The sequence below is a fragment of the Oncorhynchus mykiss genome, chromosome 14, assembly GCF_057628025.1.
Source record: "Oncorhynchus mykiss isolate SJ-2025 chromosome 14, ASM5762802v1, whole genome shotgun sequence".
Taxonomy (NCBI): Eukaryota; Metazoa; Chordata; class Actinopteri; order Salmoniformes; family Salmonidae; genus Oncorhynchus; species Oncorhynchus mykiss.
Window position 1 is genome coordinate 21,131,358 of NC_143035.1, and position 24,965 is coordinate 21,156,322.

Consider the following 24,965-nt stretch of genomic DNA (forward strand, 5'->3'; position numbering starts at 1 on the left):
CATAGATCCATTTTCACTTTGTTAGATGGAACCCTACAGTATTTGCTGTCATAATAGGTTTTCAATATCGATTTTTTGGGGGGGGGGTTGGTTAACAAATTACCAATTTTGACAGGTAAAACGGAAGCTAGGTCATATAATATAGATCTGCAATACCCACTCCTCTCCTCACCCACTTTCTCCCCACTATTCTCTCCCTTCATTCTCTGTACCACCCTCTCTTCCCCATTCCCCATGCAGTGTGCATCCTCACTATACAGTAGCATTAATTATTGCCATCACAGAGTCCCTGTAAACCACACTGCTAATTAGATTGGATTGAAGGGACAATTCTGCTATTCCTCACCAGACCCATATGGGCTATGTTCCAAATGGCACCCTATTCCCTACATAGCCCTATGGGCTCTGGTCAAAACTAGTGCACAATAAAGGGAATAGGATGCCTTTTGGGACTTAATTTCAGACTGCTGTCAATGTGGGTGATCTAAACCCTGAAATAGGTTAATTTGGGTGATACAGTTATACGGTAGTAATTAGAGTTACAATCATTAACATGGGTAGTTAGAGCAACAATAAGGATGATGCTCCTAGCTATTAGAAATAGGTCCCGAATTAGCCCGGGTACACGCATTACAATACTACATCCAAATGAGGAGGAAATGTACTGCCAAAGAACGAGAGAGATTGAGAGAGAGAGACAGAGGAGAGAAAGACAGTGAGAGACAGAGAGAGAGACAGAAAGAGAGAGAGAGAGAGAGAGAGAGAGAGAGAGAGAGAGAGACAGTGAGAGAGAGAGAGAGACAGTGAGAGACAGTGAGAGAGAGATGTTAAAACGTTGTGTAATGCTCGTTCCTAATTACCTTATTACAGAGTCATATCTCTGTTTTTTTTCTTTTCTGTACTAATTCACCACCACGCCATAGATGTTTTAACAATGGGATGGTATGGAAGAAGAATTTTCAAAGATTCGAGAAATTGCCCATCAATGCACAGTAGGGTCAGAGGAGTGCCACTGATGTCAGATCTGTTGCATCTCACGGCGAGCGAGTTAGTACAGGAAGCGATATTTCTCAAAGCTTCCCACATAAACTGAACGGGGGCAGTCGGAGCACTCTTTTGGCTGGCGTGCTACTCTTGCAATGAATCTAAGCGGGGCCCAATTATTCTACTTTCTAAGGAAGAAATAAATAGAAAGAAAAAAGCATGGCTTTTCTGAGTGCTGTTTGATAATCTCCAACGAAGGAACTCTGACAGTGTTTTCTTGTTCTGTTAGAAGGACTAGCCTAGGCCTCCAAATCATCTTTAGATCTCCCCAGGTTTTCCTCTCTTTCTTTTTTTTAATGTTGTTTAGATCTGCTCTGTAATAAAACAACTTTCCCCAGTGCATGGTACATTAGTTTGCTCAGGGAGCCTCATGAAGCCTGTCACCTGAGCCAGAAGATATAAAGGAGGTTTTAGATGACCACGGCCTTTGGGCTATAACAGACTTGATGGCTACACAGCACTGCCATATTTTTCACAGCGTGCCATTGTAAATGTTCAGGTGCTAGGAGGTGTACTTATTCACTGGAATAGCCCACGCTGTTATTATTCTCCGGCCGCTCAGTTTTCACTTTTTATTTTCCTAGGCCCACAGCTCAGCACTGCAGTTTCCTTTCTCTCTCTCTCTTTCTGCGTTACAGTGTATGTTGTCGTCCGTCGACTTCGCCAGTCGAGTATGAAGTGGAATGTAAAGTTCTTCAATTGTGTGCAGATTTCTTCTCATTTTCATTGAATTAATTCCCAAGATTACAAGTAAAAGCACCTTAGATATCTATGGGGTAAATAAAAGGATTCCTCTATCCCTTATAGGATATCAAACTACATCAGCCTGCAAGGAATTAAATAGCCTGTTAATCAGGAAGCCATGAATAAGGAGAAGATGAATGTCATTATCATGCCATGGCTGCTGTGTTGAGACAAAGACTAACTTCACCCAATCTTGCATCAGAATGGATAAACATCAACCCCCAAGATATGTTCTCAGCAGATAACCACTGACAGTGTGTGTGTGTGCAGCATATCATACTATATACCCACACATACATACACACACAATCATTCTCTCACACACACACCTACGCACACACCCCTGCTGATAAGCCAACAACAATTACGACAAGTTGTTTACGGCGGGAAAAAATAAGGATTTCAGCTCATCATTTCAAGGAAGTCCAGGTGTGGAGGGGTCAAGGTGTGGAGAGGTCAAGGTGTGGAGAGGTCAAGCTTTGGAGAGGTCAAGCTTTGGAGTGATCAAGGTGTGGAGAGGTCAAGGTGTGGAGAGGTCAAGGTGTGGAGAGGTCAAGGTGTGGAGAGGTCAAGCTTTGGAGAGGTCAAGGTGTGGAGAGGTCAAGCTTTGGAGAGGTCAAGGTGTGGAGAGGTCAAGCTTTGGAGAGGTCAAGGTGTGGAGAGGTCAAGCTTTGGAGAGGTCAAGCTTTGGAGTGATCAAGGTGTGGAGAGGTCAAGGTGTGGAGAGGTCAAGATGTGGAGAGGTCAAGCTTTGGAGAGGTCAAGCTTTGGAGTGATCAAGGTGTGGAGAGGTCTAGGCGTGGAGAGGTCAAGGTGTGGAGAGGTCAAGCTTTGGAGAGGTCAAGGTGTGGAGAGGTCAAGCTTTGGAGAGGTCAAGGTGTGGAGAGGTGTCTTATTTAAGGTAGGCTACTGACTTCATTATGTCGAGGAGGTAAAACACAGGCAGCTGACAAAGTCAAGCCGTAAACAAGATGCTACCAGGTGTGCTAGAACATTTTGGCCTGGTGACTCCTGCCTCCCTGCAGTATGTAGCAGATCCACGCAGCTCCAGGACTGCAGTATGGATACAGGGTGTCCGGGACTGTAGTATGGAGACAGGGTGTCCCGGACTGCAGTATGGATACAGGGTGTCCCGGACTGCAGTATGGAGACAGGGTGTCCCGGACTGTAGTATGGAGACAGGGTGTCCCGGACTGTAGTATGGAGACATGGTGTCCCGGACTGTAGTATGGAGACAGTGGGTCCCGGACTGCAGTATGGAGACAGGGTGTCCCGGACTGCAGTATGGAGACAGGGTGTCCGGGACTGTAGTATGGAGACAGGGTGTCCCGGACTGCAGTATGGAGACATGGTGTCCGGGACTGTAGTATGGAGACAGGGGGTCTGGGAGCACAGTATTGAGACAGGGGGACTGGGAACACAGTATGGAGATGGGGGGTCTGGGAGCACAGTATGGAGACGGGGGGGGGTCTGGGAGCACAGTATTGAAACAGGGGTTCTGGGAACACAGTATTGAGACAGGGGGGCTGGGAACACAGTATTGAGACGGGGGGTCTGGGAGCACAGTATGGAGACGGGGGGTCTGGGAGCACAGTATGGAGACGGGGGGTCTGGGAGCGCCGGAGAGACAGGCCTTCTGTTGTTGTTGTTTTCTGTGACCCTGGCTTCCCTCTCTCTCTTTATAAACCTGTTTGCTCCCAAAGACAGGGCCTAATACAAATTAAATTAAATCAAGTTTGTGTAGGCTAGGCTAATCCCTGTGTTTATCAGCGGGTTGGAATCCCCCCCGTGAGCGAGCGGGTCAAGCGCACTGCATCTGGCCTCCTATCGGCCCTAGCCGCGCTCTCAAGCTGCTCAGCCATTCCCTGTTCGCTCCCTGACTGAAGATGACAGCAGGCCCCTACTCGACCCCCCCTCCCCACTGAGAGTGGGGATGTGAGGATGTGAGTGTGGGTGGGTGGGTGGTTGGTTGGTTGTGTGTGTGTTTCTCTCCAAGTGTATGCATGCTCTATCCTATCACTACATTGAGAATCAGCCTGGGTAAATACATGTTATAAAGCTCTATCCTATCACTACATTGAGAATCAGCCTGGGGAAATACATTTTATAAAGCTCTATCCTATCACTACATTGAGAATCAGCCTGGGGAAATACATTTTATAAAGCTCTATCCTATCACTACATTTAGAATCAGCCTGGGGAAATACATTTTATAAAGCTCTATCCTATCACTACATTGAGAATCAGCCTGGGGAAATACATTTTATAAAGCTCTATCCTATCACTACATTTAGTAGCAGCCTGAAGAAATACATTTGCTTATTGAAATAAGGTGGTTGAACTAGAACAACATGGCAGTGTGAATGACATTCCCTGTAGAGATGTGAGAGATAGAATGCTGTTGTTATGACTATGATGCCTTGGTGGCAGCCTGTCATGGCCCCTGGTGGCTGCCTGTCATGGCCCCTGGTGGCAGCCTGTCATGGCCCCTGGTGGCAGCCTGTCATGGCCCCTGCTTACCAAGCTGTTACTTGGCTGTACAGATGTGTGAGTGACGTGCTGGAGGAGGTATTGCGACTCCCGTCAATCCCACCCCTAGCTGACAGCTGCCTAGAAAGGCCATTCTGAAAAACGAGGGTCAGATGTACCTCACATGTAACCTCCGACACCAGGGGGGCTCAGAGCTAACTAGGGCCTTCCATTACTGGATGGGAGCCGTGATTGGAACAGCCCTGTTGTGGTTAGAAGCCACAGATAGTAAATGCACATCTGTCTATTAAAGGCCCCCCTCTCTATGATTCAGTAGGTAGCAAGAGCCGCCCTATCATATCCACCATTCACCTAACCCTATCATATCCACCATTCACCTAACCCTATCATATCCCCCATTCACCTAACCCTGTCATATCCCCCATTCACCTAACCCTATCAAATCCACCATTCACCTAACCCTATCATATCCCCCATTCACCTAAACCTATCATATCCTCCATTCACCCAAACCTATCATATCCCCCAGTCACTTAACCCTATCATATTGTTGTATCATTTGATTTACACAACATGCCTACCACTTTGAAGATGCAAAAAAAAAAATATTGTGAAACAAACAAGAAATAAGACAAAAAATGAAAACTTGAGCGTGCATAACTATTCACCCCCACAAAGTCAATCATTTGTAGAGACACCTTTTGCAGCAATTACAGCTGCAAGTCTCTTAAGGTATGTCTCTATAATCTAGCCACTGGGATTTTTGGCAATTTTTCTATGAAAAACTGCTCCAGCTCCTTCAAGTTGGATGGGTTCCGCTGGTGTACAGCAATCTTTAAGTCATACCACAGATTCTAAATTGGATTGAGGTCTGGGCTTTGACTAGGCCATTCCAAGATATTTAATCTTTCCCCTTAAAACACTTGAATGTTCCTTTAGCAGTATGCTTAGGGTCATTGTCCTGCTGGAAGGTGAACCTCTGTCACAGTCTCAAATCTCTGGAACACTGAAACAAGTTTCCCTCAATAATTTTCCTGTATTTAGCACCATCCATCATTCCTTCAATTCTGACCAGTTTCCCAGTCCCTGCCGATTAAAAACATCCCCACCGCATGATGCTGCCACCACCATGCTTCTCTGTGGGGATGGTGTTCTCGGGGTGATGATAAGTGTTGGGTTTGCGCCAGACATAGCATTTTCCTTGATGGCCTAAAAGCTCAATTTTAGTCTCATCTGACCAGAGTACCTTCTGCAGTATGTTTGGGGAGTCTCCCACATGCCTTTTGGCAAACACCAAACAAGTTTGCTTATTTTTTTCTTTAAGCAATGGCTTTTTTTCTGGACACTCTTCCGTAAAGCCCCGCTCTGTGTGTATGGCTTAAAGTGGTCCTATGGACAGATACTCCAATCTCTGTTGTGGAGCTTTGCAGCTCCTTCAGGGTTATCTTTGGTCTCTTTGTTGCCTCTCTGATTAATGCCCTCCTTGCCTGGTCCATGTGTTTTGGTGGGCGGCCCTCTCTTGGCAGGTTTGTTGTGGTGCCATATTCTTTCCATTTTTTAAATACTGGATTTAATGGTGCTCTGTGGGATGTTCAAAGTTTCTGATATTTTTTTATAACCCAACCCTGATCTGTACTTCTCCACAACTTTGTCCCTGACCTGTTTGGAGAGCTCCTTGGTCTTCATGGTGCCGCTGGCTTGGTGATGCCCCTTGCTAGTGGTGTTGCAGACTCTGGGGCCTTTCAGAACAGGTGTATGAGATCATGTGACAGATCATGAGACCTTTATTTAACTAATTATGTAGGTAATTGGTTGCACTAGATCTTATTTAGGAGCTTCATAAGCAGGAGATATGAGGAGATAGCTAGATAGAGGCTCTCATTTGTGAGACAGGAAAGTGTATCAGTAGTGGTGCTGCACAACCAGTGTATACAGGTACTGTGTGTGTGTGTGTGTGTGTGTGTGTGTGTGTGTGTGTGTGTGTGTGTGTGTGTGTGTGTGTGTGTGTGTGTGTGTGTGTGTGTGTGTGTGTGTGTGCGCGCGTGCGTGCGTGCGTGCGTGTTTGTTGGATTGGGATGGGAGTCAGTGAATGAGAATGTGTGTGTGTACAGTGGGGCAAAAAAGTATTTAGTCAGCCACCAATTGTGCAAGTTCTCCCACTTAAAAAGATGAGAGAGCCCTGTAATTTTCATCATAGCTACACTTCAACCATGACAGACAAAATGAGAAAAAAATACAGAAAATCACATTGGAGGATTTTTAATGAATTTATTTGCAAATTATGGTGGAAAATAAGTATTTGGTCAATAACAAAAGTTTATCTCAATACTTTGTTAAATACCCTTTGTTGGCAATGACAGAGGTCAAACGTTTTCTGTAAGTCTTCACAAGGTTTTCACACACTGTTGCTGGTATTTTGGCCCATTCCTCCATGCAGATCTCCTCTAGAGCAGTGATGTTTTGGGGCTGTTGCTGGACAACACGGACTTTCAACTCCCTCCAAAGATGTTCTATGGGGTTGAGATCTGGAGACTGGCTAGGCCACTCCAGGACCTTGAAATGCTTCTTACGAAGCCACTCCTTCGTTGCCAGGGCAGTGTGTTTGGGATCATTGTCATGCTGAAAGACCCAGGCACGTTTCATCTTCAATGCCCTTGCTGATGGTAGGCTTTGTTACTTTGGTCCCAGCTTTCTGCAGGTTATTCACTAGGTCCCCCGTGTTCTGGGATTTTTGCTCACCGTTCTTGTCATCATTTTGACCCCACGGGGTGAGATCTTGAGTGGAGCCCCAGATCGAGGGAGATTATCAGTGGTCTTGTATGTCTTCCATTTCCTAATAATTGCTCCCACAGTTGATTTCTTCAAACCAAGCTGCTTACCTATTGCAGATTCAGTCTTCCCAGCCTGGTGCAGGTCTACAATTTTGTTTCTGGTGTCCTTTGACAGCTCTTTGGTCTTGGCCATAGTGGAGTTTGGAGTGTGACTGTTTGAGGTTGTCGACAGGTGTCTTTTATACTGATAACAAGTTCAAACAGGTGCCATTAATACAGGTAACGAGTGGAGGACAGAGGAGCCTCTTAAAGAAGAAGTTACAGGTCTGTGAGAGCCAGAAATCTTGCTTGTTTGTAGGTGACCAAATACTTATTTTCCACCATAATTTGCCAATAAATTCATAAAAAATCCTACAATGTGATTTTCTGGATTTTTTTTCCTCATTGTGTCTGTCATAGTTGAAGTGGACCTATGATGACAATTACAGGCATCTCTCATCTTTTTAAGTGGGAGAACTTGCACAATTGGTGGCTGACTAAATACTTTTTTGCCCCACACGTCTGTGTGTGTGTGTGTGTGTGTATGTATGTATGTATGATCCTCTTAACCCCTGCACACACGCCCTGGCTAGTGTCCACCCCCACCACCCGTCTCGCCACAATGGCCATCCCAAGCCCAGTGTGTAAACATGACTTGTTTGAGTGAGTATTCAGGGCAAGCAGGATTAATGAGCACTGATGAAGTCCCACCTGTATCCCAGTCGGCCGCTGCCTCCCCTATTTGCCAGAGTGGCTCTCTCTGCCTTGTCTGGAGGCAGTGTGTGTGTGTGTGTGTGTGTGTGTGTGTGTGTGTGTGTGTGTGTGTGTGTGTGTGTGTGTGTGTACTTGTGTATGCGTGACTAGTGTGTTTGTGTGACTCATTCCTTATTCAGTGTCAGATTAAAACATGTCAATAACATGACCCACTCAATCCATCTCAGAGTGCATCCGCTCGCCGAGCATCCCAGTCTGTAATGAGCTGCCGCAAATCTTCATCCAACAAAAATGTCTGGAAAGATGCCTTGTCATTCTGATGAAGACGGGGACCAGAGAGAGTGAGAGTGAGAGACCTTTATTATGGAATATGACATGACAACCCAACACGGCAGCTGTCTGCCTGCTAGATATTTTGGTGGAAAACATGGCCTCTTGAGGTACATCAGATATGTTGAGGGGAAACATATCCCCTTGAGGTACATCAGATATTTTTGGAGAAAACATAGCCCCTTGTGTCATGTGGTCACTGTGGTGCACTGTCCTGGATTGATAGCTCTCTGTACACCAGCTAGGACCCGGAGATGTCAAATGTTATGTCACAGGAAAATGTTTATTCAATAATTTAATTACGTACAATAATTCAAGGTTTGGGTCGTTTGCTATCCTGCGGCACACAGCTGTACTGTGAATCATATTTATATACTGTACTCAGTGATACTGTTTCCTACAATATATCCTACTATACTGTATATTTATATTAAAGTGTAAAGGAGCACAGCCTACTCATTAAAGTTCAGCCTACTACCAGTGCCACTCTTAAGTATGTAGGATTATTAGCTAAGAATGTGGGCGAGATGCTGCAGAGTTGCTCCTATTTGAGATTTGGATTTAGTGAAAGGGAAGGAACATTCACTAAAAGCGGTGGGAATTATGAGTACATTAAATTAGTCTCCCCTCTCCCCTGTTACATTGGTGAACAGATAGAGGCCACAATTGAGTCGAAATCCTCGCTAGGTTAATTCACTTGGAAAGCTAAAATGGCTGGTAGCAACACCAGTTTCATACCTATCGCCGGAAGAACAGGACATTTGGTAAATCTGCGTGGATTACACATTCCGATTAAATGTTCCAACTTCCACCATTCTTCTAATTCCAGGTATTTCTGGAATTCCAGGGCCTGTTCAGGGAATTCCGATTTACCTGTCCACCTGTCTCAGATGACAGGTTTTGGGATGAGAGTGTGATTTTATTTCGATTTTTCCTTATTTTTTCTGTCCTGACTTCCAAATGAAGGGAAATCCCCTGGGACTGCCTCAGGGGAAGTTCCCTCTATTTGAGTTTGATTAGGTTCCCCAGGCTTAAGAGAAAAGCAAGCTGATTCATCCCTTTGAAAAAGCTGGTACGTGATAGCCAAGTTTTTTCTCCTTCCCCTTTTTAGTATGTAAAACCCCAAATCTTAATCTCGACCCATTCCTTCAGGATTTCGCTCAAGACAGACGGGCATAATAGATAGCTTTAAAAAAGGCACACGCTGACACACAAACATACACACACAGACACACACCCAACAGCACACACAAACACGCGCACACACTTAATTTCTTAACACACTTGACACACACAAGTCTCAAATGTAACCACGGTTCCCCATCCTCCCTTCTCTCTATGTCAATGGCATGACTCTACTGAACGTGATGTTACACTGATAACCTGCTACTCAGTGGATACATTGTCTTCATCTCATTTGCATTTTACCACAAAGGCAGATACACGGACAAAGCACAACACAGGTGCTATTCCACTCCTCTCCAACTCTCTCTGGCTGGGTGCGGTGGGCTAGAACAGTGCTTCTCTCTAGTAAGACAACAACAAGATCAGGCTGAAACAAACCCTCTCAGCCCCATCCTCTGGAATGCAGCAACAGACTTCTGGACGGGGGTCTATTATTAAAAATCTTTTCATCACGCTGAAAGGGAGGGAAAGTAGCTTTGACGTTTGACAACCTCATGAATTATTCATACTTTTGCTATTAATGTATGTATAATTAATCACATCTCCACTCACTTGCACACAAATGGAGCCGAAGGAGACCAAGCTTATACAGGCCTGACTGGGATGTTATAGCCTGGGCTGGCTATTGAGGCTTTACACTATTACAGGATCAAAGGGCAAGCCTCTCTCTCTCTCTCTCTCTCTCTCTCTCTCTCTCTCTCTCTCTCTCTCTGTCTCTCACTGTCTTTCTCTCCCCTGTCTCTCTCCCCTGTCTCTCTCTCTCTCTCTCTCTCTCTCTCCTCTCTCTCTCTCTCTCTCTCTCTCTCTCTCTCTCTCTCTCTCTCTCTCTCTCTCTCTCTCTCTCTCTCTCTCTCTCTCTCTCTCTCCTCTCTCTCTCTCTCTCACCACAGATGTATCCACACCCCTTCATCTTTTCTTTTCATCAATTTATTAGAATGAACAGTTGGCGATTGTTTTCAAACTAAATTCTGTTTTACACAGGAAGGCAGAGAGAAAGATCTGAAATAAAGAAAGACTTGAACCAGGAAGTAGGACTATTGTGTTGACATATCTGTTTCATTGTGTTTCCTCCCTTGGTAGACCGGTTGTATAGTTGGTGTCAAAACAATGCCGACGACACCACAACACTTGGTCAAGGTCAGTCCTGTGTTTGATTCACTCTTGGTCTGCCAATGCTTTTCTGTGGTTGTGCCCCAAATTGCACCCTATTCCCTACATAGTGAATTAATTATGACTAGATCATGGTCAAAAGACTATATAGGGAATAGGGAATAGGGAATATAGTACAGTTTGGGACACAGTCTCTCTGTGTGAACATAGTAGCACTACCACAGTGCCTGCTGACACAAAGAACTGGGAAACTGCATTTCTTAGCTCAGCTTTCAGAAAGCCATTACTACATTCCCTCCTCGCTCACTTTCATAATAAGATTGATTCCCAATTGGAGCAATTTGATTTTGGGGGCTGAATTGACAGGTGATGAAGTGAAATGATGTGGAGGACGTGGCAGGTTATTTGTCAGACGTGCCCTCTTGTCACCATAGATCGGCCGTAATTTCAGTTTGCTGGTTGACATTAAATGGTAACAACTCTAACCCTTGTATTCATCATATGGCAGACTTCAGAAAGAGAATGTGTAGTCTCATCCACTGGTTCCATGGGTGTGGTGCCTCAGGCGCTCTTTCCCCCCTGTTGAGCCTCCCTGAGGGGGCTGGGCTTCTCTGACGGAAGAGGGAAAGCTATAGCCTAGAAAATGGTACAGCATCAATAGGAAATTCTATAAGTGTGTGTTCGTGTGTGTGGTAAAGGCGGGATATTAGCAACCCATACAATCTAGATGAGCGTTTCCACCCTCTCTCGTTGGTAAACACTGCATAACTCCCACTCCTACCAGGTGCTATGGTGGTCTGGTGTGTTGTCATGGGTAGTGCCACACAGAGCAAATCTGAGCTGGTTAGGGGTTCTACAGTAGCAGGTCTGTTGTAGCGTCAGCAGTAGCAGTGGTGGCGGGGGTGGCAAAACAGGCATGCAAATCAGAGTTTGTCAGAGCAGCGTTTTTTGGAGAGGGGAAGAGAGAGAGAGACTTGCGTGACAGAGAGAGTGTGAGAGGCTTAAGGGTGAGTATTTCTTTTCACGATCAGAATGTGCAAGAGCAGGGTGTAGGATGAGAGGCTGCACAACCATAACCACACACACACACACACACACACACACACACACACACACACACACACACACACACACACACACACACACACACACACACACACACACACACACACACACACACACACAGACACACACACACACACACCCCTCTCTCTCTCACTGATCCCTACTAGCTGTCCCCTTCCTGCGGAAGAGGATATAAACAAAATGTCCTTCCCGGGACTCAAGGGACCCTATGAGTAAGCCCTGCTATAAGATGAGTCAACACTGAGACTGCAGACCGAGAGTGTGAAGGACCAAATCAGGCGTGAAAATAAGCCTGATGGAACGCCATCAATCCGTTTTAATTGAGGAAGTTCATGTTTTTTCTACGTTGATGATGTTGTGGACTATTTTCTTATTTATAGATGTAGTGTAGAAGGAATGGTGCAGCCAGAGGCTGTGTGACTCACTAAAGTGATACAGCCTCGGCCGAGTGTGTCTGCACAACAACTTGACAGGATTAGAGGCCTGCATCCATGACAGACATGGAGCGCTCCTCTTTCCAGACCTCACTGGCACCTTTTTATTTATCACCACTCACTCAACTCCCCATTGCAACCAAGTCCCAGCAAGGTTTTAGTCATTTGAGTTAAGGGTTTCGCTCTTCTGAAAGGAATTAAATGGCAAACTAATGGCCATTTTATCTACAGCGCCGAAAACAAGGACACGGCACAATAATTCATATTTGCGGCGAAACTGTGGTGCTTCAATTAGTCCACTTTTTTTTTGCATCCCTCCCTTGTGTAAATGCTAATTGCATTGGTTGATGTATCGGGACTCGGCAGTGATGAAAAATGTTTTAACAGAAATTGCTGAGGAGGTGGTGTGGCAAGATTTCTATCATCTGTTATCTTTTTTTTCTATTTTCCTGACACCTGCTGAACTGGCCTGGTGTTAGTCTGCTCCCAACCCGTCTTTTCTCTCTCTCTCTCTCTCTCTCTCTCTCTCTCTCTCTCTCTCTCTCTCTCTCTCTCTCTCTCTCTCTCTCTCTCTCTCTCTCTCTCTCTCTCTCTCTCTCTCTCTCTCTCTCTCTCTCTCTCTCTCTCTCTCTCTCTCTCTCTCTCTCTCTCTCTCTCTCTCTCTCTCTCTCTCTCTCTCTCTCTCTCTCTCTCTCTCTCTCTCTCTCTCTCTCTCTCTCTCACCCCCATATACAATGAATACACTTGCATTCGTACTACGGAACCAATTGTCACACTGGGAAGGAAGACAAATCAAATCTCACGGCAGCCACTAAGCGGGGAGATTGCTTTTCTCTCTCTGCTGCGGGAGTAAGAGCGCCACAGAGGAGGATCCCACTAGTGCCCCCTTCACGGGAGGAATCGAGGGAGGAAGGAGAAGGGAAATGTGGAGGCCTTTAGGGCTGGAGCTAGAGGGCTAGGAGATAGAGAAGACTCCTTGGGGGTAAAGTGTCACCTATCTCCCTCCTCCCTCATTCCCTCCCTCCATCTCCGCTTTCACTATGACACCACCTATCAGTCACACGGCAACAGAAAAATGGCCCCCTTTTGTTTAACCTCCCCAAAACGCTGTAAACCTCCTGTCCTCCTCTTCTCCAGACGAAACAGGACAATAATACGGGGATAGAGTAACTCCGGTCGTCAAACTGGGGCCACGCAGATCACAACAACACATTATCCAACCTGACTAAGTACCATTTGCGGTGGCCTCGCGGTAGTTAAGCGGGCCTCTCCTCATCCTCCATCGGTCTGAAACTCAACCTCAGAGCGAGAAATATTGACATGTTCTCCTCTGGATTTTGAAAGGCGGTCATCTACAGTGGGTAGAGGTGGACGGACGGGGTGGACGGTACATTTCTTTACAGGAAGCCACCCTGCTAATGTATCTGTCCGTTTTCACCCTCAGAACGACCCTCTCCAGAGTGCCTCCTTATCAATGCACTAGGCAAGGTTGTGCACCTTCCTGTTTTGTGTTTGCCTATGTGATAATAGAGGAAACCCACTGAATCAAGATTTTTTCCATGTCATTTCAACAAAATTCCATGGGGTGATATTGAATCAATGTGGGAAACTGATTGCATTTGCAAAAAGGAATCAAAGAAAAGGAATTTCATAATTTTGTCACCTAACTTTCAACCTCAATAAATATTTTATTGATTTCATGTTGAATTCATATTAGTTGACAACTCAACCAAATGTAAATAGAAAATAGATGTTGAACTGACATCTATGCCAGTGGGGATGCACTCACTTTATTGCCACTGATTTTTCTGATGAATAGAGTCCCTTGGGGGAGCACGGGTCCATGTAAGCTGTTCTAGTGTACAGTTGAATGACAGATCAAATCATTTTGAGGGCAGAAGACCTAGAATAACTCATTTCTGGGGACTGCATTTATTCCACCAGAATTTCTGGGGACCACATTATTATTTAAATTTTCATCCCAAATCTAATGACAACCTTAAAATCAGGACATGTCTATATTTACGTCAACAAATAACCTTACATTTATTGCATTTTCATCTTTAATCAAAATGAAAAGAAACCAATAAATATATTTACTCAATAAAATGGTCTTTTTTTAAATGATCTTTCTCACAAACATTTGTATATTTTCCCATACAAATAATAATAACAATAAAAAAATGGAATACCACTCTTTTAAGGGGTTACGATGACATGACTTGTGGTGAACACTAAGCAGTGCATTTTGGGAAATGCAGTCTTTATGACGTAGCCCAGTGTGTAGATAACTAAACCACCATAGAGCCTAAGTTTCATCCCTCCCTCCACCACTCCTCTCAGGACTACCCTCCACCGCTCCTCTAGGGACTACCTTCCACCACTCCTCTCAAGACAATCCTCCACCTCTACTCCAGGGACTACCCTCCACCACCCCTCTCGGGACTACACCACCACTCCTCTCGGGACTACCTTCCACCACTTCCACCACTCCTCTCGGGACTACACCACCACTCCTCTCTGGACTACCTTCCACCACTCCTCTCGGGACTACACTCCATCACTCTTCTCGGGACTACCCTCCACCACCCCTCTCGGGACTACACTCCACCACTCTTCTCGGGACTACCATCCACCACCCCTCTCGGGACTACGCTCCACCACTCCTCTGGACTACCCTCCACCACCCCTCTCGGGACTACCCTCCACACTCCTCTGGACTACCCTCCACCACCCCTCTCGGGACTACCCTCCACCACTCCTCTCGGGACTACACTCCACCACCCCTCCCGGGACTACCCTGCACCACCCCTCTCGGGACTACACTCCACCACTCCTCTCGGGACTACCCTCCACCACACCTCTCGGGACTACCCTCCACCACTCCTCTGGACTACCCTCCACCACCCCTCTCGGGACTACCCTCCACCACTCCTCTCGGGACTACACTCCACCACCCCTCCCGGGACTACCCTGCACCACCCCTCTCGGGACTACACTCCACCACTCCTCTCGGGACTACCCTCCACCACCCCTCTCGGGACTACGCTCCACCACTCCTCTCGGGACTACCCTCCACCACCCCTCTCGGGACTACGCTCCACCACTCCTCTCGGGACTACCCTCCACCACCCCTCTCGGGACTACGCTCCACCACTCCTCTGGACTACCCTCCACCACCCCTCTCGGGACTACCCTCCACCACTCCTCTGGACTACCCTCCACCACCCCTCTCGGGACTACCCTCCACCACTCCTCTCGGGACTACACTCCACCACCCCTCCCGGGACTACCCTGCACCACCCCTCTCGGGACTACACTCCACCAGTCCTCTCGGGACTACCCGCCACCACCCCTCTCGGGACTACGCTCCACCACTCCTCTCGGGACTACCCTCCACCACCCCTCTCGGGACTACCCTCCACCACTCCTCTGGACTACCCTCCACCACCCCTCTCGGGACTACCCTCCACCACTCCTCTCGGGACTACACTCCACCACCCCCCCGGGACTACCCTGCACCACCCCTCTCGGGACTACACTCCACCACTCCTCTCGGGACTACCCTCCACCACCCCTCTCGGGACTACGCTCCACCACTCCTCTCGGGACTACCCTCCACCACCCCTCTCGGGACTACGCTCCACCACTCCTCTCGGGACTACCCTCCACCACCCCTCTCGGGACTACGCTCCACCACTCCTCTCGGGACTACCCTCCACCACCCCTCTCGGGACTACCCTCCACCACCCCTCTAGGGACTACCCTCCACCACCCCTCTCGGGACTACCCTCCACCACCCCTCTTGGGACTACGCTCCACCACTCCTCTCTGGACTACGCTCCACCACTCCTCTCGGGACTACGCTCCACCACTCCTCTCGGGACTACGCTCCACCACTCCTCTGGACTACCCTCCACCACCCCTCTCGGGACTACCCTCCACCACCCCTCTCGGGACTACCCTCCACCACCCCTCTCGGGACTACCCTCCACCACCCCTCTCGGGACTACGCTCCACCACCCCTCTCTGGACTACATTCAATGCCGTGCTTGCTATTCCAAACCAATTACAGGGCTCGATCCAGGGTAAGATTCATCAGGAAATGTGTATCTCTTTAATAAAGTTTTCCCCTTGTTACTCCCACAATACATGTTCATTAGCTTCTCACTGAATGCCCGGGCTAGATGGAGATCAAGACATTTTAATGAGTGCTCACTGGGACCGAAGTGGAGCACAGGTGGCGCGCTACACCAAAAAAAAACATGATATGATATATATTTATATATCTACATACAGTGCATACACGTCCAACCCCGGTAAGACTAGCAAAAATAATTGCAGACACCCAATTACGTTTGATATTAATGGAGTCAAGCCGGACAGGAACAAAGGAGTTTTGTTCTCTATCCACTGCTTGTCGAGCAAACACGCCATGGTGCGCTCTGAATTAAGGGCAGCTAATAAAATGTTAATTAAAATGGCTTTTACTAATTATCTCCTTGATAACAATGAGTTAAAGTTTAATTAGACGGAGGGGAAAAAGCGGCCCGCCGCAGCTAACCGCTAACCTTCAGTGCGTCCAGATGCATCGTCATCTCTCAAATCTCAATCAGGAGGCCGCCTGCCCTGCCGTCTTCGCTAATTACAATATTATCTCGCTGCAGAGGTAATTAGCCAGCGTGGAGGTGAGACGACAAACAATGGCCTTATTTGGCCTGTGATTGAAGGTATTTTGGCAGGCCTAGTCTACTAGACAGAGGCGGTGGAATAAACAAGACATTTAACCCACAATAACAACTGTGACTTACATTGGTGTACAATTAACCATTGTAGTACACCAGGGCTATTCAACTGGCGGCCTGCGGGCCAGAACCGACCCGTTTACTAATTTAGACTGGTGGTTGAATTATGAAAATGAATTAAAGTCTGCAAAAAAATCCCTGCCAAAATCCAAATTTCAGTTCCAAAATGAGGAGCACTATTTTGGTTGTCTATAGTGTGGTTCCTCAAGGTTTCTTGCGCCTATGTGGCATGTTGATAATTTTGTCTTCTTATGAAAGTGGCTTTAGAATTTGAATGGTTTAAGCTAAATATTATGACCCCATTCCTGAAAGCTACGACTCCCAGAAACACGTACGTGCCTTCTGTTTCCATCTCTGATACACAAGGACTCGTTAGAAGGGAGTGTGACAAAAAACACCTGGGAAATTATTTCAAAGCATAACGTCAGGCTGGAATTTGTCAGTACCTGATTTGACATATCTTTGTGTTTTTTATTGAGATGCTTAGTTTTCAGATAATTTTAAAATGACCTAAGCTTTTAATAGTTGTTTAAATAAAATAAAAATGTATGGTGAGTGAGCATTGTGCCCTATCAAATGTTATGGTTGCACTTTTACTCAACATTGGTTGAGTGCCTTCCACTTCTTTTCTAATTAAATAATGAACTAACTAATGAACTAACTAATGAATTAAATAGACCTGTTGTATATTCTTAGAAAAAATGGTTCCAAAAGTGTTCTTCAGCTGTCCCTGTAGGATAACCCTATTTGGTTCCAGGTGGAACCCTTTTTGTTTCCAGGTACAACCCTTTTGGGTTCCATGTAGAACCCTCTGTGGAAAGGGTTTTACCTGGAACCCAACACCCACATAAAGAAACACCCTAAATTGTAGCCCGCGTTTACACTCCAGTCATTACTATGAGCCTGTTCTCCCCAATTAAGATGCCACCAACTTAATTACACCAACTGGTGTAATTGCAGACCACAATTTGGGGTGTTACTTTATGAGGGTGTTGCCTGATATCAGGAAACCCTTATTGATACCTGCCATCGGCTGGTTCAGGTGTTATGAGACTGATTGTTTCTCGACACAGATGATCTGGTTACATAGCAGGTTAGGATTACAAATTAGCGTGGCATGTTAGGAGAATGAGGTTAAGGTTAGGCAAAGGGTTAGGCTTAGCTACAATGCTACAGTTGTCTACAACTGTGCCCTACGCGAAAGAAAAGTCCACGGACAAATGGTGAGCATCAATGGATGTAACGTGATATCAAGAAATGCCTATATCAGAAAATCCCCCTAATTTGCGGTCTGCAATTAGCGGCCTCTGCCCTGAGATTGTAAGGTTGCGAGTTCAATCCCTGAATGAGTCATACCAAACACGATAAAAATGGGACCTGATGTGTCTCTGTTTGGCATTCAGCATCAAGGAGATAGATTGGGGGTAAGGCCTTGTGATAGACTAGTGTCCTGTTCAGGGGGTTTACTTGTACATCAAGCTGACTCATGCAACAGAAACAGGAGATAGGCTCCTGGCCTATGAGCTGTTCTGGCTCACACAAGACAAGGCTACTTACTTACTTTACACTTCTGTGAACTAAAATACAGTACTTTGTTAAAGCATGGGAGTTCCTCTAAGAACAATGCTAGCGCTGATATATTTATGATAATGCTTGTATTGTATTTGTATTTGAAGCTCAGGGAGATAATTCCAGGGTTACTAAAGAGTAAAACAAACACAGACACTTGCATTTACCTAGCATTAACAAGCTGTTCCATTGTTTCAAAGACCACAACGGGGGTCACAGGGTGCTATTTTAGGGCGGCAGGTGGCCTAGTGGTTAGAGTGTTGGGCCAGTAACTGAAAGGTTGCTAGATCGAATCCCCGAGATGACAAGGTAAATATCTGTCGTTCTGCCCCTGAACAAGGCAGCTAACCCACTGTTCCTAGGTCGTCATTGTAAATAAGAATTTGCCTCGTTAAATAAATAAAACATTTTGGGTCACAGGGTGCTATTTCCCACAGGCAACATTACCCCCCCCCCCCCCTTGCTTTCTACTGAAGGGTGGGGGCATGTTTTATGGGGTGTTTTTAAGTCAGGATGTCTCAATAAAGACCATCAAAAGCCTCTCTCTCTCTTCTGTATTGTGGTTTCTGCCTCAACCTACACAGGTTCAACTGGAGAGGGTGGGGATTAGGTTTCACCGTCTAACAAGGTGAAAGCAAAACTCAAGTGCCATTTTTAATCCAAATCTGTTTGGTCACCCTGCGTTGCTGCCTCACTGCCTCACCGTTACACACGGCTCCCTGCTCCCATGAACAGCAGGGCCGAGCCGGCAAGAAATGTCCCTCAATTGATAATCAGTGAGTTCGCTCCACCGCCTGCATTAACCTCGTTCATCTAGGGGTGACTCTTTTTTTCAGGATGTTTGAGAAGTAACACTTCCTCACCGGATGGGAGCCATTGACTCGGTCTCTCTATCCCTTTATCTGGGATGTAATGAGTCCATGAGAGGAATTTCTCCCTCTTCCCACAGGAAAACAATTGCATATTATCAAAGTCTGTTGAAAGGGTCAGGTCATGGAGTTTTTTATGGGCCCCCTGGGGATGTCCTTTGAGAGTGCCTTTGATACCCCCTTGACATGTTATCTGGATGTGAGTGGATGTTGGCCAATCACAAAAGACTACCTGTTCAATGTCCCCTCTCTCCCCTGTCAGTACTCTCCTCTCTAACTCACTACAACAGTCTTCTATAAATGTTGGGGGATTTTATTTTTTTATGTTGAATGCTGGATTCCTTTTACTGAGTAGATTCTCACCAGACACAAGGGGATGCCTCAACGTCCTCTCTCTCCGCTGTCAGAGCTCCCCTCTCCCTCAACCTCTTTCTATAAATATGTGTGAAGTTAAAAAGTTAAACGCATGATGCCTTGGAACTATGTGGGTCAGAGATCCATCATATGCAGATTCTTCCGTGCTGGATTTTTATCTGCTATTGCCGAAAGTTAAGATTCCCCCTGGTACGCTCTTAATTTCTTCTTTCCACACTTTTATTTATTTAATATTTATAGATTCCAATCTGCTCAAAAGTGGTTGAGGAGAAAGAGAGAGATCTAGAGAGGAGAAAAAAGGGAAACTTCTCTTCCTCCTCTCTCTCGCTCTATCTCTCTGCGTGATGCACTGTCCTCCCTAATGATCCCATTTTGAAGACTGTGGTCTGACGGAGGGAGGGAGAGGATGGAAGCAGGGTGGGAGGGAGGAGAGGCCCTGCTCACTGCAGCACTTTCCTCAGCTCTCTCAGCTCCTAGTCTGCCTTTCTCTCTCCCTGTCTCCCTGGGTGTGCTTTGAAAGAGAATGGTTTCTGCCTTTGAAAGCAGAGGCTCGCTCACCAGCCCTTTGTGTAAAATAAAATGTATATTGAAAGGCAATTACCGGTGTAACATTATTTGGTTCCCTACGTAATTAAATGCATCTCTTCTGTGTTTTTTCTCCCTCCCCCCTCTTCTCCTCTTTCTCCTCTTCCCCCTCCTCCCCCAATCTTCTGTTATAGACGGAGAACTATATCGACTCCAGCTACGTAAACAGCCGAGCACACCTTATCAAAAGGTACTTCTCGATTAGACAATTTTATGATTTTCGCTATCAATCATTGTGATCCATAATTGTCTGATGGTATTGGCTGCAAATGCATGAGTGCGCATGTTGTTAAAATCAGTGTTTGTTCTGTGTATTCGATACAAATTGACAGAATCAAGAATATAATTTGGAATTAAACTCTAAAATGTTCCCTCCCTGTTCTGTTAGGTCACCTTTGACTCTCTATCTTCACATCATGAATAATTCTACCCATTCCCATTAAAAAACAATTATCCATCTTGCACATTAAGCAATTCTGAAAAACTACTGCTAAATCGCGGATCTTAAAACAACTTACACATCACGATAAATAAGTTTAAAGAAATCAAATAACATTTTTGCCAGGAAAGTGATTTCAGTACTGAGGTTCGCAGCACAGTTAGATCTCAGTGTATAAAAATACATCAGCTCAATGCTGTTACGAAAGTACCAATAATGAAGTTCATTTGTCTGCCATTTTGAGAACATTGAGCTGAGCACAAGTGTTGTCTTTGTGAGGTATTAGTAATAGTGCATTCCTGAGTCCACCTGAAGCAGGATGTTAGGGGAGTTAGTGGTTCTGAGGGTGGTAGTGTAGACAACCCTAATAACGGCCTGCAGCGATTCGGGGGGGAGGGGGGGGGGGGGGGGGGGGGGCAGGACTATAATTCCCCCTTTTTACCTGCAGCTATGGAACATTCCAACTTCCCTTTGTTTGAGCCCATCCCCATTTGAGATTCCCTGTGTTTATGTAAACAAAGCGCCTGAGAGGCGCCTCTGCAGCACACTACAAAGTTATCCCCCCTAGGAGCATGTGGGCCTGTGGTCTGGGACAGATGCCATAACACTGATAACATCAGAGAGATGTAGAGCCATCATTACCACCACTGCACTCCCTCTCTCTCTCATTTTCCCAGGCAGGCTTCTCACAGGAAAGAAGGGAACTGCTGCCGCTACTATTTATTTTCTCTTTTCTCTTCTTTTCTTTTCTTCTCTTCCCTTCTCTTCTATTTCATTATCTTCTCTTTTCTTCTCTTTTATTTCATTCTCTTCTCTTCTCTTTCCTTCTCTTTCATTATATTTCCTTCTCTTCCCTTCCCTTCTCTTCTACTTCCTTCTCTTCTCTTCTCTTCTCTTTCCTTCTCTTTGCTTCTCTTCTCGTTCCTTCTCTTCTGTCCTTCTCTTTCCTTCTCTTCTCTTATCTTCTCTTTCCTTCTCCTCTATTTACGTCTCTTCTATTTACTTATCTTTCCTTCTCTATTTACTTCTCTTCTCTTTCCTTCTCTTCTCTTTCCTTCTCTTCTCTTTCGTTTCCTTCTCTTTTCTTCTCTTCTATTTACTTCCCTTCTATTTCCTTCTCTTTCTTTCTCTTCTCTTTTCTCTCTCACTCTGCTACATGTACAAGTATACATTCACCCCCTCCCTCAATACCAGTCTTGTTTGCCTAGCACAATTTGTTCCAATGGGCTGGCAATCAAATGAATGGAATTCATGCATGTACTATACAGCTGCTGATGGCCTTTCTCCCCTGCCTCTATTGGCTGTAAGCCCCAAACAAGACAGATGCAATCTGTGCACATACTGTATGTGCGCATAGCATTTTCTATACCCCTTTGATTGAACAGTAGAGAGTGATTGATTGCATCCCATTTTAAAGGCCCACTCCTTTTTTTGAAAAACAACACAACGGCAGCTATGACACTTGGTTTGCTATAAAGCTGAGGGATGGGCCTTCTCTTTCATTCTCTTTCATTCTCTTTCGTTCTCTTTTCTTCTCTTCTCTCATTTACAAGTGATATTCTTAATGAATCAATGGGTATGTAATAATCTCATCAATTTAAATGATAAAAACCTCCGTCAATACCCAGCGTGGGTCTTTAAAGTCACAACGGTTCACACTAGCGATGCCCTTGAAGTCAGTGCATCGGCACCCACGCTGTCCCTTTTAGAAACAGCCTGCAGCCTCTCTGCTCCGCTATCAGCCCAGTAAAAAAATGGCCTCTTAATCCCAAAAAGCCCCAACAGAGTTTATCTGTGCCTCCACCACCAACATCACAATCACCACCCTCCGACTACTGCAGGAGTAGCAAGGTTCTGTTCCCTACACTAATAAAATGTGGAAGGCTGTGAAGTTGTGCCCTTTATACAGCTGAGGCCAGAGTTAAGAGGAGTCCTCCTGAAGATGCCTACCACCTCTCTCCTTGTGTCAACGTTTCCAGTGCCTCGAGAGCTGTGTGAGAGCGAAGGATGCAGAGAGACATGTTCATTTAGCAGTCAAGGAGGAAAGAGTGAAAAGGGGTAAAGATTGAGAAAAATGTAATAAAGCAAAGAAAGAAAGAGCAAAAAAATAGATCTACAAAGAGAGAGATGGATAGGGAGAGGTGCTGAAGGAGAAAGGAGAGAGCTTCTGATTGAAGTTGATGTGACAGGAAATCAACATTCTCTCCTCCTCTCCCTCCCTCCTTCCCTCTGTAGCACATCGACATTCAAGGACCTGGAGGGCAATAGTCTGAAGGACAGCGGGCACGAGGAGAGCGACCAGACGGACAGTGAGCACGACGTCCAGAGAGGCCACTACATAGACACGGCTGTCAACGATGTGCTCAATATGACCGTGCCCCCCAACGTCTGCCAGCTGCCCGACCAAGGTAGGAGAAAAGGTGTGTGGAAAGCTGTGTGTGTTACTCATCATTCATCCCTTATTGTTAGAATAAGAATTCCCATCAGTTACTCGGTAACTGTGTGTTACTCATCATTCATCCCTTATTGTTAGAATAAGAATTCCCATCAGTTACTCGGTAACTCAGTGTTACGGTTTACACTGCCACCCAGAGCACCTTTAAGCTGTACATTATGCCCACTCCTACTTAAGCCTGAGAGACCTTTGTGTGTGTGTGTGTGTGTGTGTGTGTGTGTGTGTCCATAGAATAAGAATTCAACTGGCAGTGATCATGTTCAAAGTTGTCTGACAACCACCAGAACACTTCAACCACAACGCCATCTCCCAGAAACCTTTTACTGGCTTTGACTGTCATATGTGGTTGTTTATCTACCTTAGTTGAATGCACTGACTGTAAGTCCCTCTGGATAAGAGTGTCTATTAAATGACCAAAGTGTAAAATTGAAATGTAGAATTAATTATATTTCTAAGTGTGTATCTGTGTGTTTACACCAAGCAGAGCATTATGCCCACTTTCAGACAAGGGCCCTCAGATCTGTGTGAATACCTCAGTACTTTCCTTTGAAGTCCCCGTGCTAATGTAGAGGGATCCCTCCCAGCCAGGGCAGCCTTTGATACAAGGCTCCGGTAACATTATTGCCTGATAGTAGGCCTAGCCATGTCTGTCTGGCAGTATTCATCGGCAGTAGACTTCTGAGGCGCTTGAATGGCGGATAGCAAGAGCAATTAGGCTGACAAAGGTGGAAGGTGGGTGGGTGGGGGGGGCTCTACATATCGTTGTAACCTCTCTCATACATTATTCAGCAGGATCATTTAGCGGAGGAATTAATGTTGATGTTTCTTTGCCGACTTCCACAGTTTAACGACACATCAGAATCCATGGCAGGGGAAGTAGAAGGGGTCATGTTCGTTCTTCACTACTGCTAGTCAGTTAGTGGTTCCTGGTTCCATGGTTCTAGAGTGGTGGAGATGGGGAGCTTATGTGAAGAAGTGTCATAGAGAAAGGGGGGGGGGGTGTGAGAGGGAATGAGTGTGAGAGGGAGGGAGATGGAGGGGTAGAGCGAGAAAGGGATTGAGCATGAGAGGGAGGGAGATGGAGGGGTAGAGGGAGAGCGAGAAAGGGACTGAGCGTGAGAGGGAGGGAGATGGAGGGGTAGAAGGAGAGCGAGAAAGGGACTGAGCGTGAGAGGGAGGGAGATGGAGGGGTAGAGGGAGAACGAGAAAGGGACTGAGCGTGAGAGGGAGGGAGATGGAGGGGTAGAGGGAGAGCGAGAAAGGGACAGAGTGTGAGAGAGAGGGACATGGATGGGGGAAAAAAGAGAGAAATGGTTTGGTGAAGAATGCAAAAACCTAAGAAAGAAATTGATAAACCTATCAAACCAAAAACATAGAGACCCAGAAAACCTGAACCCACGCCTTCACTATGGTGAATTCCTAAAACAATACAGAAATACACTATGGAAAACGAAGGAAAAGCACGTCGAAATCAACTCAATGTAATTGAAGAATCCATAGAATCTAACAACTTCTTCGGAAATTGGAAAACTCTAAACAAACAACAACAGGAAGAGTTATCTACTGTATAAAAAAACGGAGATGTATGGATTAACTACTTCTCCAATCTTTTTGGCTCTATAACAAAGAACAAACAGCAAAAACATATACATGATCAAATACAAATCTTAGAATCAACTATTAAAGACTACCTAAAAGGAAGCGATTAACCAAAACTTCCATAACAAAGTCATCAGCTACAGATACATTAACCTGGAGAAGAGACCCCTAAGCAAGTTGGTCCTTGGACTCTGTTCACAAACACAAACAGACCTCACATAGCTGCAGGACAGCAACACAATTAGACACAACCAAATCATGAGAAACAAAAAGATAATTACTTGACATATTGGAAAGAATTTACAAAAAAACAGAGCTAACT

General features: G+C 45.7%; 1 protein-coding gene across 10 annotated transcripts in view; it reads left to right on the forward strand.

The window, feature by feature from the left end:
• Positions 1-24,965, forward strand: part of pcdh19 (protocadherin 19) — an 83,986-nt gene that overhangs the window by 28,898 nt on the left and 30,123 nt on the right. For 5 of the 10 annotated variants that reach the window (XM_021561495.3, XM_021561499.3, XM_021561497.3 and 2 more), the window contains exons 3-4: positions 20,285-20,340; positions 22,825-23,009. In XM_021561495.3, the coding sequence (XP_021417170.1) occupies positions 20,285-20,340; positions 22,825-23,009 (241 nt within the window). The remainder of the gene's footprint in view (positions 1-20,284; positions 20,341-22,824; positions 23,010-24,965) is intronic. The other 5 variants (XM_021561496.3, XM_090198061.1, XM_021561498.3 and 2 more) reach the window with 1 other exon arrangement.